The following is a 13,426-nucleotide window of genomic DNA, read 5'->3' as shown; positions in this document are numbered from 1 at the left end:
GGGGAGGGGGATGTTTGCCCGGAAACCGGGAAAGGGAATAACACTTGAAATGTATATAAGAAATACTCAAGTTAATAAAAAAAAGAAAAGGAAAAAGGAAAATAGTTTGTCGGAAAGAAAGGTTTTCATAGGAAAGATAGGGATGAAAGAGGGCAATAAGGTGAAAGAACAATGCATTATATGCATTGTATGAAACGTAGAAAGAAATGTAAGTAAAAAAAACATTGTTGATGATACCACAGTACTGTAAATTTATTAAAAACTACTTGAATAAAAAGCAAAGCAGGCATTCAAAATCATTTCTACTATATGACAAGTTATAGAATTTCCCTAAATATGTTGTAGCCATAAATTAATGTAATTTAGTGTTGCCATGCCTTATAAGGAAATGTCATATCATATAAGAAATGCTCTAAAATTTAAAAGTATTTAACATATATGACAAATATCCTATCTTCAACTTCCCATGAAAAAATCAGATGTATAGTAGCCAAAGCATTCATGCTTTATAGACTGCCACAGACATACAATAATCAAGTATTTTGTGGATGTATTTGATAAAAGTTGCATTTAATATTCGTTACACTGTGATTAGGGTGAATTTATGTTATCAAAGCAAATCCACAGTGTTTTTACTTAATTTTCAATTTAAATTCTAGCAGTTAACCATATCTAATGATCACTGCAAATTACAATGGACAAAACAAAAATATCAGAACCAAGGATCAATAAAAAGCCTTTATGTGACACATATAATGGCTCCTCTATTTTATGTCTATTTAGGATTACCTATACATTGGCTGTTGAATTTGTTCACAACAAAAATTTAGAATAATTGTGTTTGGATACTGTACATATAACTCTTTAGTAGTAAAATTTAAAAAAATCTTTTAAATAATCAGCAATTTAAACTACTAAAAATATAGAGTAAATGCAAAATGTGAATAATCATATCTGGCATAGATAAGATATTTTAGACAGAAGTATAGTTAAGTAATATCATAATAACTCTATGAAATAGAAATATGATTAATTGTAGGAGAGAAATACAATACTAATTCAATTTTTTTTACTATCTTTATTATCATCATTGCAAGACGGACAAAACCTATCTTGCATATTCCTCTACATTTAATTTGTCACTCATATATTCAAGACATGCAATTCTAAAGAAAATGCAGTCAAGTATGAAACTAGGCAAGTCTTCCTCCAGAACTATGTGGTCATTTCATTTACATCTTTGTGCACGGTATATTACTCTTGAAAGGATTAATATAGAACATTCCTAAATCTTTTTTTATTACCTGTTCACCACCATGGTAAAGCAAACTTCACAAAAACAAAATCACAGTTAAAAAGCCAAAACAGGCTGAAGAGATTGCTTAGCAGGTAAAAGTGATTGGATCTCCAAACACAGCTATCCTCAAATACTGTGGAAGATAAGAACTTATTCTCAAAAGTAGCATTCTGATCTTGACATGCACACTATGGAATACATGCATCTACATACACACACATTCACGTGCGCATGCGCGCGCGCGCGCGCACACACACACACACACACACACACACACACACACACACACACACACACACACAGGTACCCATGCACATAAACACACAAGCACACAAATGAATGAACCGTATCACTGAAAAAAGTTTCCTAGCTTTCGCCTGAGAGGCTCTGCAAGAGCATTACAAATACAGAGGCAAATGCTAGCAGTAAAGCATTTAACTGAGAATGGGGTGGGCCCCATTGGAGGAGTTAAAGAAAGGATTGAAGGAGCTGAAGGGGTTTGCAACCCCAAAAGAGCAACAATACCAACCACCCAGAACTTCCAGGGACTAAACCACCATCCAAAGAATACACTTGGACAGATCCATGGCTCTGGCTGCATATAAGTAGCAAATGATGGCTTTATTGGGCACCAATGGGAAGAGAAGCCTTTGGTTCTGCCAAGGGTCAACCACACAGTGTAGGGGAGGCAGGAAGTGTAAGTTGTTAGGTGAGGGAACACCCTCATAGAAGATGGGGGATGGGGAATGGGATAGGGGGTTTATGGACAGCAAACTGAAAAGGGGGAAAACATTTGAAATGTAAATAAAAAAATCCAATAAAAAAAGAAAGTACCCCTAATCACCTCCGCAAAAAAAGGTTCTAATGCTCAAATTTTATTAAGCTCTTCTTTGGCACTGCTAGACATAGTATTCTGTTCATACTTTTAAATTTGGAGGAAACTTAGTGATTTCTGATCGCAGGAGACTGTTCTCATTTTCCTGAAATCTAAATCTCCTTTTGAAATATTATGTCAGTGAGTGACAAAATTATATAGGGCTTCTCTACATTCATGTTTACCTTTACTATGTGAAGAATATTGTAATTCTAGACAGAACTGAACTCTCTGAATAGAATGATTTTGCATCTCTCTCAATATAATAGTACAATTTTAAGAGGAGGGCAAAATGGACATATTACCTGCTCCTAGTGGAGGTAACTAAAATAAATATTGAAGTAATTATTTTTTAAGGAGCTACTTGTGATCAAAAATGACTCTGAGGGGGAAAAATCATACATGATAATCACGAACCAACAAAAAGCTTTTCCTTTCCCTTATACTTTTATTTTTTTCCTTTTTATCCAGATTTCTATCAATTATTATTCACTGGTGAATTTAATTTCTGCTATATTAAAATTCTTACTGGAAAAGAATTTCCCCCATTCTTCATTTCCCAGACAGTGTAAAAACTAATTCATTTTTCAACTGTTTCTGCTATATAAGAAGAAGTAACCTTTCTATGATACATGAATATTTATCTATAGATGGACTGTTGTGATCTTTTTTGAATGCCAATGCACAAATATTATCTAATTAAGATTAAATTTTGTGACTCCAAGAAGGTTATTACTTCTCAATCTTTTTTAAATCAATCTTTGTAAACTGATTTGGGCTTTTTTTCCCATTAAGTTGTACATAGCATATATTCCTCATTTTTCAACTCTCAACTTCAATGTTTAATGCCTTTAAATACAAAAAAAATTTATTCATAACATTCCTTCACATTCCTGAATATTCGATCATTACCCAAAAATCTCTTTCTTTGATTCTAAAATATTTTCTTTCTTCCAACACAACAAAAAATTTCTTAACTTTTGTTTACAGTGACTTTTCCCAGGTTTAATACATAGGCCCTGATTGCTTCCCCTCTGCTTTTGAGAATATGTCTTCATTTGCTAATAATAGATTGAACTAGCAATTCACTAATGAGATATGTTCACAAGAGAGGTTCACTTCCTTCAAAAAGGTTCACCAAATTCTCCAGAATTGTGTGATTTCATCCAATCTTTTGCTAAGCTGAATCCAAAAAAATTGGGGTTTTTTTGGATATTTTTTATTTACATTTCAAATGTCATTCCCTTTCTTGGTTTCCCATCCATAAGTGCCCTATCCCATCCCTGTCCCCTTCCTCTATAAGGGTGTTCCCCTCCCAAACAATCACCATTTCCTGCCTCCCCACCCTAACATTCCCCTATATTGGGGGGTGGGTTCCAGCCTTGACAGGACAAAGGGCTTCTCCTCCCATTAGTGCCCAACAAGTCCATCTTATGCTACACATGCAGCTGGAGCCATGGATCTGTTCATGTTCATTCTTTGGCTGGTGATTTAGTCCCTGTGAGCTCTGGTTGGTTGGTTATTGTTGTTCTTATGGGATTGCAAGCCCCTCAGCTCTAACTTTCTCTAACTCCTTTCTCTAACTCCTTCAGTTGGGACCCTGTTCTTAGTTCAATGGTTTGGTTTAGCATTTGACTCTGTAATTTTCATGCTTTGGCTGAGCAACTCAGGAGACAGCTATATCAGGCTCCTGTAAACATGCACTTCGTGGCTTCATCTATATTGTCTAAGTTTGGTGGATATATATATATATATATATATATATATATATATATATATATGTATATATGTGTGTGTGTATACGTATGTATACGTGTGTATATGTATGTATGTATATGTATATATATATGTGTGTGTGTGTACACACACACACACACACACACACACACACACACACGATCCCTAGGTGGGGCAGGCTCTGAATGGCCTTTCCTTCAGTCTCTGCTCCAAACTTTGTCTCCATATCTCCTCCTATGAATATCTTTGCTCCCCTTTTTAAGAAGGAGTGAAGCATCCACATTTTGGTCGCCCTTCTTCTTGAGCTTCATGTGGTCTGTAGATTGTATGTTGGGTAATTCAAGCTTTTGGCTATTATCCACTTATCAGGGAGTACATACTGTGTGTGTTTTTTTGTAATTGGGTTACCTCACTCACGATGATATTTTCCAGTTCCATCCATTAGCCTATGAATTCCTGAAGTCATTGTTTTTGATAGCTGAGTAGTACTCCATTGTGTAGATATACCACATTTTCTTTTTCCATTCCTGTGTTGAAGAGCATATGGGTCCTTTGAAGCTTCTGGCCTTATTATAAATAAGGCTGCTATGAACATAGTAGAGTGTGTGTCTTTGTTGTATGTTGGAGTATCTTTGGGTATATGCTGAGGAGTGGTATAGCTGGATACTCAGGTAGAATTATGTCCAATTTTCTAAGGAACCTCCACACTGATTTCCAGAGTAGCTGTACCAGCTTGCAATTCCACCAACAATGGAGGAGTGTTTCTCCTTCTCAACATCTTAGCCAGCATCTGTTGTCACCTGAGTTTTTGGTCTTAGCCATTCTGATATGAGGTGAAATCTCAGTGATGTTTTCATTTGCATTTCCCTAAAGACTAACGATGTTGAACATTTATTTTTTTAGGAATTTCTCAGCCATTCAGTATTTTTCACCTGAGAATTCTTTATTAGCTCTGTACCCTATTTTTCAATATCATTATTTGGCTCTCTGGAGTCTAACTTCTTGAGTTCTTTGTATGTTTTGGATATTAGCCGTCTATCAGATGTAGGAGTGGTAAAGATCTTTTTCCAATCTGTTGGTTGCCGTTTTGTCCCAATGACAGTGTCTTTTGCTTTACAAAAGCTTTGCAGTTTTATGAGATCCATTTGTTGATTCTTGATCTTAGAGCATAAGCCATTTGTGTTTTGTTCAGGAAATTTTCCCCAGTACCCTTGTGTTGAAGGCTCTTCCCCATTTTTAGTTCATAGAGTTATGAGTTTGAGTGTATCTTGACTTATGTGAAGGTCCTTGATCCAATTGGACTTGAGCTTTGTATAGGGTGATAAGAATGAATAAATTTGCATTCTTCAACATGCTGACCTCCAGTTGAACCAATACCATTTGTTGAAAATGCTATCTTCTTTCCACTCGATGGTTTTAACTCCTTTGTCAAAGATCAAGTGACCATAGGTATGTGGGTTAATTTCTGGGTCTTTAATTCTATTCCATTGATCTACCTGCCTGTCTCTGTACCAATACCATGCAGTTTTTAACACTATTGCTCTGTAATACAGCTTGAAGTCAGGGATGGTGATTCTCCCAGGTCTTTTATTGTTAAGGATAGTTTTCACTATCCTGAGTTTTTTGTTATTCCAAACGACATTGCAAATTGCTCTTTCTAACTCTATGAAGAATTGAATTGGAATTTTGGCAAAATGGCTTTTTTTTTACTATATTAATTCTGCCAATCCATGAGCATGGTAGGCCTTTCCATCTTTTGAGATCTTCTTAATTTCTTTCTTCAGAGACTTGAAGTTCTTATCATACAGCTCTTTCTCTTGCTTGGTTGGAGTTACACCTAGGTATTTTATGTTATTTGTGGCTATTGTGAAGGGTGTTGTTTCCCTAATTTCTTTCTCAGCCTCTTTATCTTTTGAGTAGAGGAAGGCTACTGATTTTTATTTTGAAGTTAATTTATATCCATCCACTTTGCTAAGTCATATTGTATGCATATAGTAATACTTTGATTTCTTCCTTTCCAATTTGTGTCCCTTTGCCCTCCTTTGCTTGCCTAATTGCTTTGGCTAGGACTTTGAGTTCTACACTGAATAGATCGGGAGAGAGTGGGCAGACTTGTCTAGTCCCTGATTTAGTGGGATTGCTTCAAGTTTCTCTCCATTTAGTTTGATGTTGGCTAATGGTTTGCTACATATTCCTTTTACTATATTTAGGTATGGACCTTGAATTCCTGATCTTTCCAAGACTTTTACCATGTAGGGGTATTGAATTTTGTGAAATTCTTTCTCAGCATCTAATGAGATGATCATGTGGTTTTTCCTTTGAGTTTGTTTGCAAATTTTTATTGGAATATATTATTTGTTTTTTGTTTGTTTGTTTGTTTTTTGTTTTTTGATTCATTTAGGTGTCTTGGTTCTTCTTCATTTGATTCCTGATCACCACTTTCCCTGATTTGAGGTAGAATTTCCTGTTAATTTTTCATTTTTCTTTTTTTTTATTTTTTTTAATTTTCCGTTTTTCTTATATCTTCCTATATTTGCTCAATGTCTAAATTTCAAAAATTCTTCTCTATGAATTTTCTTATTCTGTCTAGACTTCACTGAATCTACTCTAAAGGAGATCTTTTTAAATTATTAAATTGTAAATATATTTTAATGTGTTTTTGTTCTTTCTTATACTTTCATTCTTTTCTTTTGACAGCACTCTAAAGAACCAACATGCCAATATTAATTGAGTGTACATTTATTATCCATTGTGTGCATCCAAAGCATATAATAACAAATCATGTTATTTTAATTGTTTGGTATTTTATATAAAGTATCTCTCAAAGATTATAAAGCTTTTATTAAAAAGATGTCTAAAGACCTGATATTAAAAGTAACTGCTATTCTAAAAATGTTTTGGTGTTATAGATACACATCAAGGTCATTCAAAGTTGAGAGTTGTTTGTTCTCAATCCAAAGTGTTTATTTAAACTTTTACTTGGTGTGTGCGTGCATGAGTGTGTGTGTGTGTGTGTGTGTGTGTGTGTGTGTGTGTGTGTGTAATGCAGAATTGCAATGTGTGTGTAATTCAGAGGAGAGCTTGAGGAAGGTGAGTCTTCCCTTCCAGAATGTCGTTTCTGAGTCTCAACATTGGGTTATCAAGCTTGACAGCAAGCATCTCATCTTTCTTAACAGTCTCACTCACCTAAATAGATTATTTTGAAAGTCAATACCACCATGAACTTTAAAGTCATGCTTTCAAGAACTAGATTTAAGCATTCCTACCTTCTGGCAGTACAACTGACATTAAGAAACCTATGATATAATCTCCATAAATAATGCATTATTAATAATTACTGGTATGTATATTATCCTTATTTCATAAACAATTATTATAGAAAATTAGACACTGAAACTAAATAAACAAAGAAAACATGAACTTCTTAATATCTATATACATTTCCCTATTAATTGTGTTGTTACATTTTGTTATATTACATCTTTTCAAGAATTTAAAACTATTAAGTTGTACATACCTGTCCAGTCTCCTACTACTTTAAAGTGGACACCAAATGTTGCTTTGGTTTCAGTAGGACACTGAAAAAAATAAATACTAGCATTAATTCAGATTGATTGTTATATATTAGAAGAATACAATGTGATTAAAACCTCAGATCAACAACTAATGATAAAGAACAAGATAAAATGTATATGATAGATAAAGCAATGTCATTGATCAACAGGGCATTTGAGTTTCTCTAAAGACCCATAAATATGCATATAAAACAAAAATATGCAAATAAAAATTAATAGAGTGATATCTGTTGAGTACTTTCTGGCCTGCATTCTGTCAGGTCTGAAGTACCAGGGACATCAAGGTGAAACCCCTCTACTCCTAATCCTCTGCCTAACAGCCACACTGTGGCACAGCCAGCAGTATGAATTTCACCCAGCCTCCTAAGCTCCATTTTCTGTCCCACTACTCTGTTGGTACATGTTCAACCTGCCTCAAGGCAAGGTCACTCAGGAGGTAAAATCTGGAGAGTTTGACTGTGCTTATACCACACAGCCTCCAAGTGGGTGCTGGGCTTTAGAGAAGCACCGAGGCACTGCTCAAGAGTGGGAAAGCACAGTTTGAGATGTGTGAAAGCTCAGCTGGTTAGGGGCCTTCAATTAGGCCTGGAGCATAGAGAGGCCTTTTACCAGAGAATTAGGTTGTGGCTCTGTAGATGAAGTCTTTCCACATGTACCTCATATGGTGGTAGACTAAAGAAACAGTCCATGGTTCTAAACTGTTTATTGACTCTTCAGGGTGAAAAATGGATGCATACCATAACCTATCAAGTTCTCAGGTTGAAACCGAAATTAAATACTTTTTGCAGGGAGGATGCATAGGAAGGGAAGCTTATTGGCTAAGACCTCAGGGACTCTAGGTGCCTCATTAGTATGGAGAACTCTGTTCTGGGTCTAAATGACCACAGGCCACATTTCCTAATGTAGGGAGTGTGGCATGTATTCCAGGCCATGAACCTGGCAGAACATAGGCAGTTGCCTAAGTCTCAGGTATGTGCCCACCTAGTCTCTGGAGTCTCAGACCCACTCTACCTTACTAAACTTCCTGGCAAGGTTTTATTGTCCTACACTGTTCTGCCTGAATTCCCACAGGCCTATCAGCAGGGAAGACACCCAAGTAGGATCCCTGCCCCAGGTTCCTTGCTTGTCCGGTCCCCTTCAGGCACACCAAGCAGCAGCAAGCTGCCTTGAACCCTTTACTTCATTTTCTGGTCCACAAATCTGCCTTATTTCCTGGAAGCTCACTGGCACTAGCAATAACTAGATGGCTAAAAGGCAGCACAAGAACACAAACAACAAGACCCATGGTAATATTGTACCACTAGAGCCCAGCTATCCTATGACAAGAAGCCCTGGATATCCTAAAACATCTGAAGCAAAAAAAAAATTACCTTAATCTAATCTTATGAAGATGATAGAGGTCTTTAAAAAGAAAATGAATAAACCCCTTAAAGAAATACAAGAAAACAATCAAACATGTAAAGGAAATGAATAAGAATGTCCAAGACTTGAAAATGGAAAGAGAAGCAATAAAGAAAACATAAGCTTAAAGAATCCTTGGGATAAAAAACCTAAGAAAGAGAACAGGGATTATAGACACAAACATCACCAACAGAATAGAAGAGATGGAAGAGAGAATCTCGGGCTCAAGCTTAGATGATAGGACATAAGAAATTGATAAATCAGTCAAAGAGAATGTTAAATCTAAAATGTTCCTGACACAAAATATCTAGGAAATCTATGACACTGTGAAAAGACCAAAACTAAGAATAATAGGAATAAAAGAAGATTCCAGCTCGAATGCCCAGAAAGTATTTTCCACAAAATCATAGAAGAAAATTCCCAAAACCTAAAGAAAGAGATAGCTATACATATAAAAGAAGTTTACAGCACACCAAATAGATTGGATCAAAAAAAGGAAATCCTCCTACTGCACAATATTCAAAACACTAAGCCTACAAAACAACGACAACAACAAAAGAATATTAAAAGCTGCAAGGGAAAAAAGGCCAAGTGACATATAAAGGTCGAATTATCAAAATTACTCATACATTATAAAAAGAGACTCTAAAAGACAGAAGGGCCTAGCCATCTGTCTTGCAGACTCTAAGGAAGAACAGCTGCCAGGTCAGATTATTATACCCAACCAGCATTCAATCACCATAGGTGACAGAAACAAGATATTCCAAGACAAAACCAAATTTAAACAATATCTATTCACAAATCCAACCCTACAAAAGATACTAGAAGAAAAACAGCAGTGAAGATAAACATTACCTCACAGTAAAAGGCTGGAAAAAGATTTTCCAAGTAAACAGACAAAAGTAGGGTGAAGGAGTTGTTCTAACACCTAATTTCTAATTTCTAAATAGACATTGGACCAAAATTAATCAAACGAGATGGAAAAGACACTTCATACACATAAAAGGAAAAAATCCACCAAGATGATATCTCAATTCTCAATATCTATGCATCAAATGCAAGAGTACCCGCATTTATAAAAGAAACATTACTAAAGCAAACCCGACATTAATAGTGGAGGACTTTAACATCCCACTCTTACCAATAGACAGATTATTCAAACAGCAACTAAACAGAGGAACAATGAAAATGACAGTGTTGTTAATCAAATGTACCTAACAGATATCTACAGAACATTTCACCCAAAACAAAGACCTCAGGAAATCTCCAAAATTTACCACATGGTGGATTTCAAAAGCAGAAACAACAGAAAGCCTACAATCATGGAAACTGAACAACTCCCTACTGAATGACTTTGGAGTTAAGGAAGAAATAAAGAAGGAAGTATAGTGAAGATGAATGCATAATATACCAAAACTTATGGAGCATAATGAAAGCAATGCTAGGAGGAAAGTTCCTATCACTGAGTGCCTTCAAAAAGAAATTGAAGATGTCTTCATACCAACAATTTAAGTACACCTGAAAGCTCTAGAATACAAAGAAGTAAATATCCAAGAGGAATAGAAAACAGGAAATAATTAAACCAGGGCCTGAAATCAATGAAATAGAAACAAAGGGAACAATACAAAGGATCAACAAAACCAAGAGGTATTTCTTTGAGAAAGTCAACAAGATAGACCAAACCTTTGCCAAACTAATTAAAAGAGAGACAGTATCCAATTAATAAAATTGGAATTGAAACGGAGGTTATAACAACAGACACTGAGGAAATCCAAAGAACCATTAGGCTAAACTTAAAAACCCATATGCCACAAAGTTGAAAAACCTAAATGGATTGGACAATTTTCTTGATAGATACCACCTACCAAAATTAAGTCAAAATTAAGTAAACAATTTAAATAGATCTATAACCCCTATGGAAATAGAAGCAGTTAAAAGTCTTCCAATCAAAAAATAAAAATAAAAAAGGCCCATGGCCAGGTGGATTTAGCACAGAGATCTGCCAGACCTTTCAAAGAGAAGCTAACACAAACACTTCTCAAACTATTCCAAAAAATAGCAGCAGCAGAACATTGCCAACCTTATTCTATGAGGCCACAGTCCCTTGATAACTAAATAACACAGTCTCAACAAAGAAATTCATACTAGTTGCTCTTCTGAATATTGATGCAAAAATATTCAACAAAATACAAGCCACACCTAAGAACAAATATATCATCTACCATGATCAAGTAGGCCAACCTAGGAAAACTGGGATGGTCCAACATATGGACCACAGAAACAAATGGAGAAAGAAAAACAAAACATGTGATCATCTCATTAGATCCTGCAAAAGGCTTTTTCATATTTGTTTGATAGGTATTAAATTTTAAGTATGAATAATTTACTAATGTTTATATATCAGTGTCAATAAATATTAAAGTATATCTGTTTAAGGGATATAATATAATTTCATTATATATGTGTATATTAAACATCAAAAATTTAAGAAATAATGCAATATGTTTTTAATTCATGAGACTTGAAATAAAGAAAATAATTGAAATTTGTATTTCAATTTATTATCTAAAGTTATGTGTAACCTAACTTTTTAAATCAGAAAAATGATCACAGATCACAAAATAATCAAAAGGATGTTCTTTAATCATTTTTGTGATCTCTGTGACCCCTTTTTACTTTCTAGCTCCAATCTCTCACTTCTTTCACTATCATCTAGGCAGTTCATTCTAGATGTAATTTAGCTGAAATTGTTTTTACCTTACTTCTCAAATTACATTCTTTTGATTCTCATATATCGGGACATGGAACCAAGCTTCTTCCAGAGTAGGGACCAAATATCACAGTAATATCACATATTAGTCTTGCTACCAGGTTCAATCAACTTTTAAGCCCTTTCAAATAACTTTCCAAAGGAAATCCACCAAAGGAAACTGTCTGAGCACAGAAATCTCATATTGGTTGTGCTGTATGGGACAGCATCTTCGTATTGACTGAAGTCTTGATTCCATGCTGGTGAGGCTACTGAGGTAACTGAATAAGGAGGGCAGTAACTTAATCAATTGGGTATTTCACTGATGACTGTACAGCATATGAGTTATAGGTACACAGGCCAAGAGAAAGAAATTAGAGCTCTGGAGATTTAATGCTAAAGGCTATGCTCTGTGCCCACACCTTCCTTTCATACATTCTCTGTATGGGAAGATGAACATTCTGTTTTTCCATGTTCTTATACCTTGGTGCCGTATATACCACAGACATGTCAGCCGACCATGACCTCTGGTACGGTGAACCAAAATAAAAAGCGTTTGCTTAAGTTGACTTCTTTGGAATTCTGTCACAATGATGAAAAGGTGACTCAATAACATGCAAATTCTTTGTTTCTTATGTTCAAAGGTCAAAATCAGTTCTTCCCACTATATCCATCTCTATATATTGTATGATTTAGTTTAATCCATTTTAATTCAATAAAACAAACTATCAATATCTAAAACATCTCTGCCCCCAAATTACTTAGAGTCTCCTCATTTGTAACAAATTCTTTTCCAGTCTGCTGTTAACTCTTGGCAACTCTTTGAGACTTATGTCAAAGCTTTCTTTTCATAAGAAGAGCCTAATTTTATTTGTCAATAAAATTCTTCACATCTCTGAACCTAAAAGTGCTTGTGTAGCTTTTGGGTCCCCATTTTGTGTACCTTGTCCACATGAATAGGTTAAAAATATTTAGAAAATAAGATCTAGTTTTAAAAAATCACTGTTACATATTCTAAAAAGTATAGTATATTATACATACATGCATGATGGAAGGTGAAAAACCATTAGTGAATGAAATATCACTTGATTAAATTATTAAAGAATGGACCTGAGACAAAAACAAGGACTTCACATGTATGTCTTTCTTCCACGACTTATTCATCTTTTAAACACAAATTTATTGGAGTTTTGAAATATTCCAGATACTGTGATAGGAGTTCATATAATTTCCCAAATGAGGAATATTCAAAAAGCATGAGAAAGGACGGTGAGGTAAGAGCACTGAGTCCTGCACATGAATGCAACATGGTGAGATAAATATTTTTATACATATAAACTGTTACTGTCTACTTGAACACAAATAGAATAAAACAGTGCATATACATATATTTATACTCATTATTAAACACAAAATATGTAAGTTGATGATTTTGATAACATAGATGAAAAGCCCAGTTTTATCTTTTGTTCCTTATACTAACACATTGGAGAGCTGGCCTAGTGTTTAAAAACCCTTGCGGCTCACTCAGAGGATGTGGGTTCAGTTCCCAACAGACATGGTAGCTCACAACCATCTGGAACTCCAATTTAGGGAATCTGAGGCACCTTTTCTGACCTTTATGGGTACCAGGCTCTCATGTAGTTCACAAACATCCATGTAGGCAAAACATTCCTACATCTAAAATAAAATAAGTAATTAAAGACGTGTAATATGAAAACAAACACGAAAATGACCAGCTTAAGGTTACAAAAGATTCAAATGAAAAGGCTGAGGAAAAAAGCAAGTAATAT

At 35.0% G+C, this 13,426-nt stretch overlaps 1 protein-coding gene across 4 annotated transcripts in view; it reads right to left on the bottom strand.

Annotated features, from left to right (window-relative positions):
• Nox4 (NADPH oxidase 4) overlaps positions 1-13,426 on the bottom strand; it is a 177,745-nt gene that overhangs the window by 79,872 nt on the left and 84,447 nt on the right. For all 4 annotated transcript variants that reach the window (XM_008759643.4, XM_039092943.2, NM_053524.1 and 1 more), the window contains 1 exon segment: positions 7,426-7,486. In XM_008759643.4, coding sequence (XP_008757865.1) covers positions 7,426-7,486 — 61 coding nt within the window.

Source organism: Rattus norvegicus, chromosome 1, assembly GCF_036323735.1.
Source record: "Rattus norvegicus strain BN/NHsdMcwi chromosome 1, GRCr8, whole genome shotgun sequence".
In the NCBI taxonomy this organism is placed as follows: Eukaryota; Metazoa; Chordata; class Mammalia; order Rodentia; family Muridae; genus Rattus; species Rattus norvegicus.
This window is presented reverse-complemented; position numbering and strand designations above follow the sequence as displayed.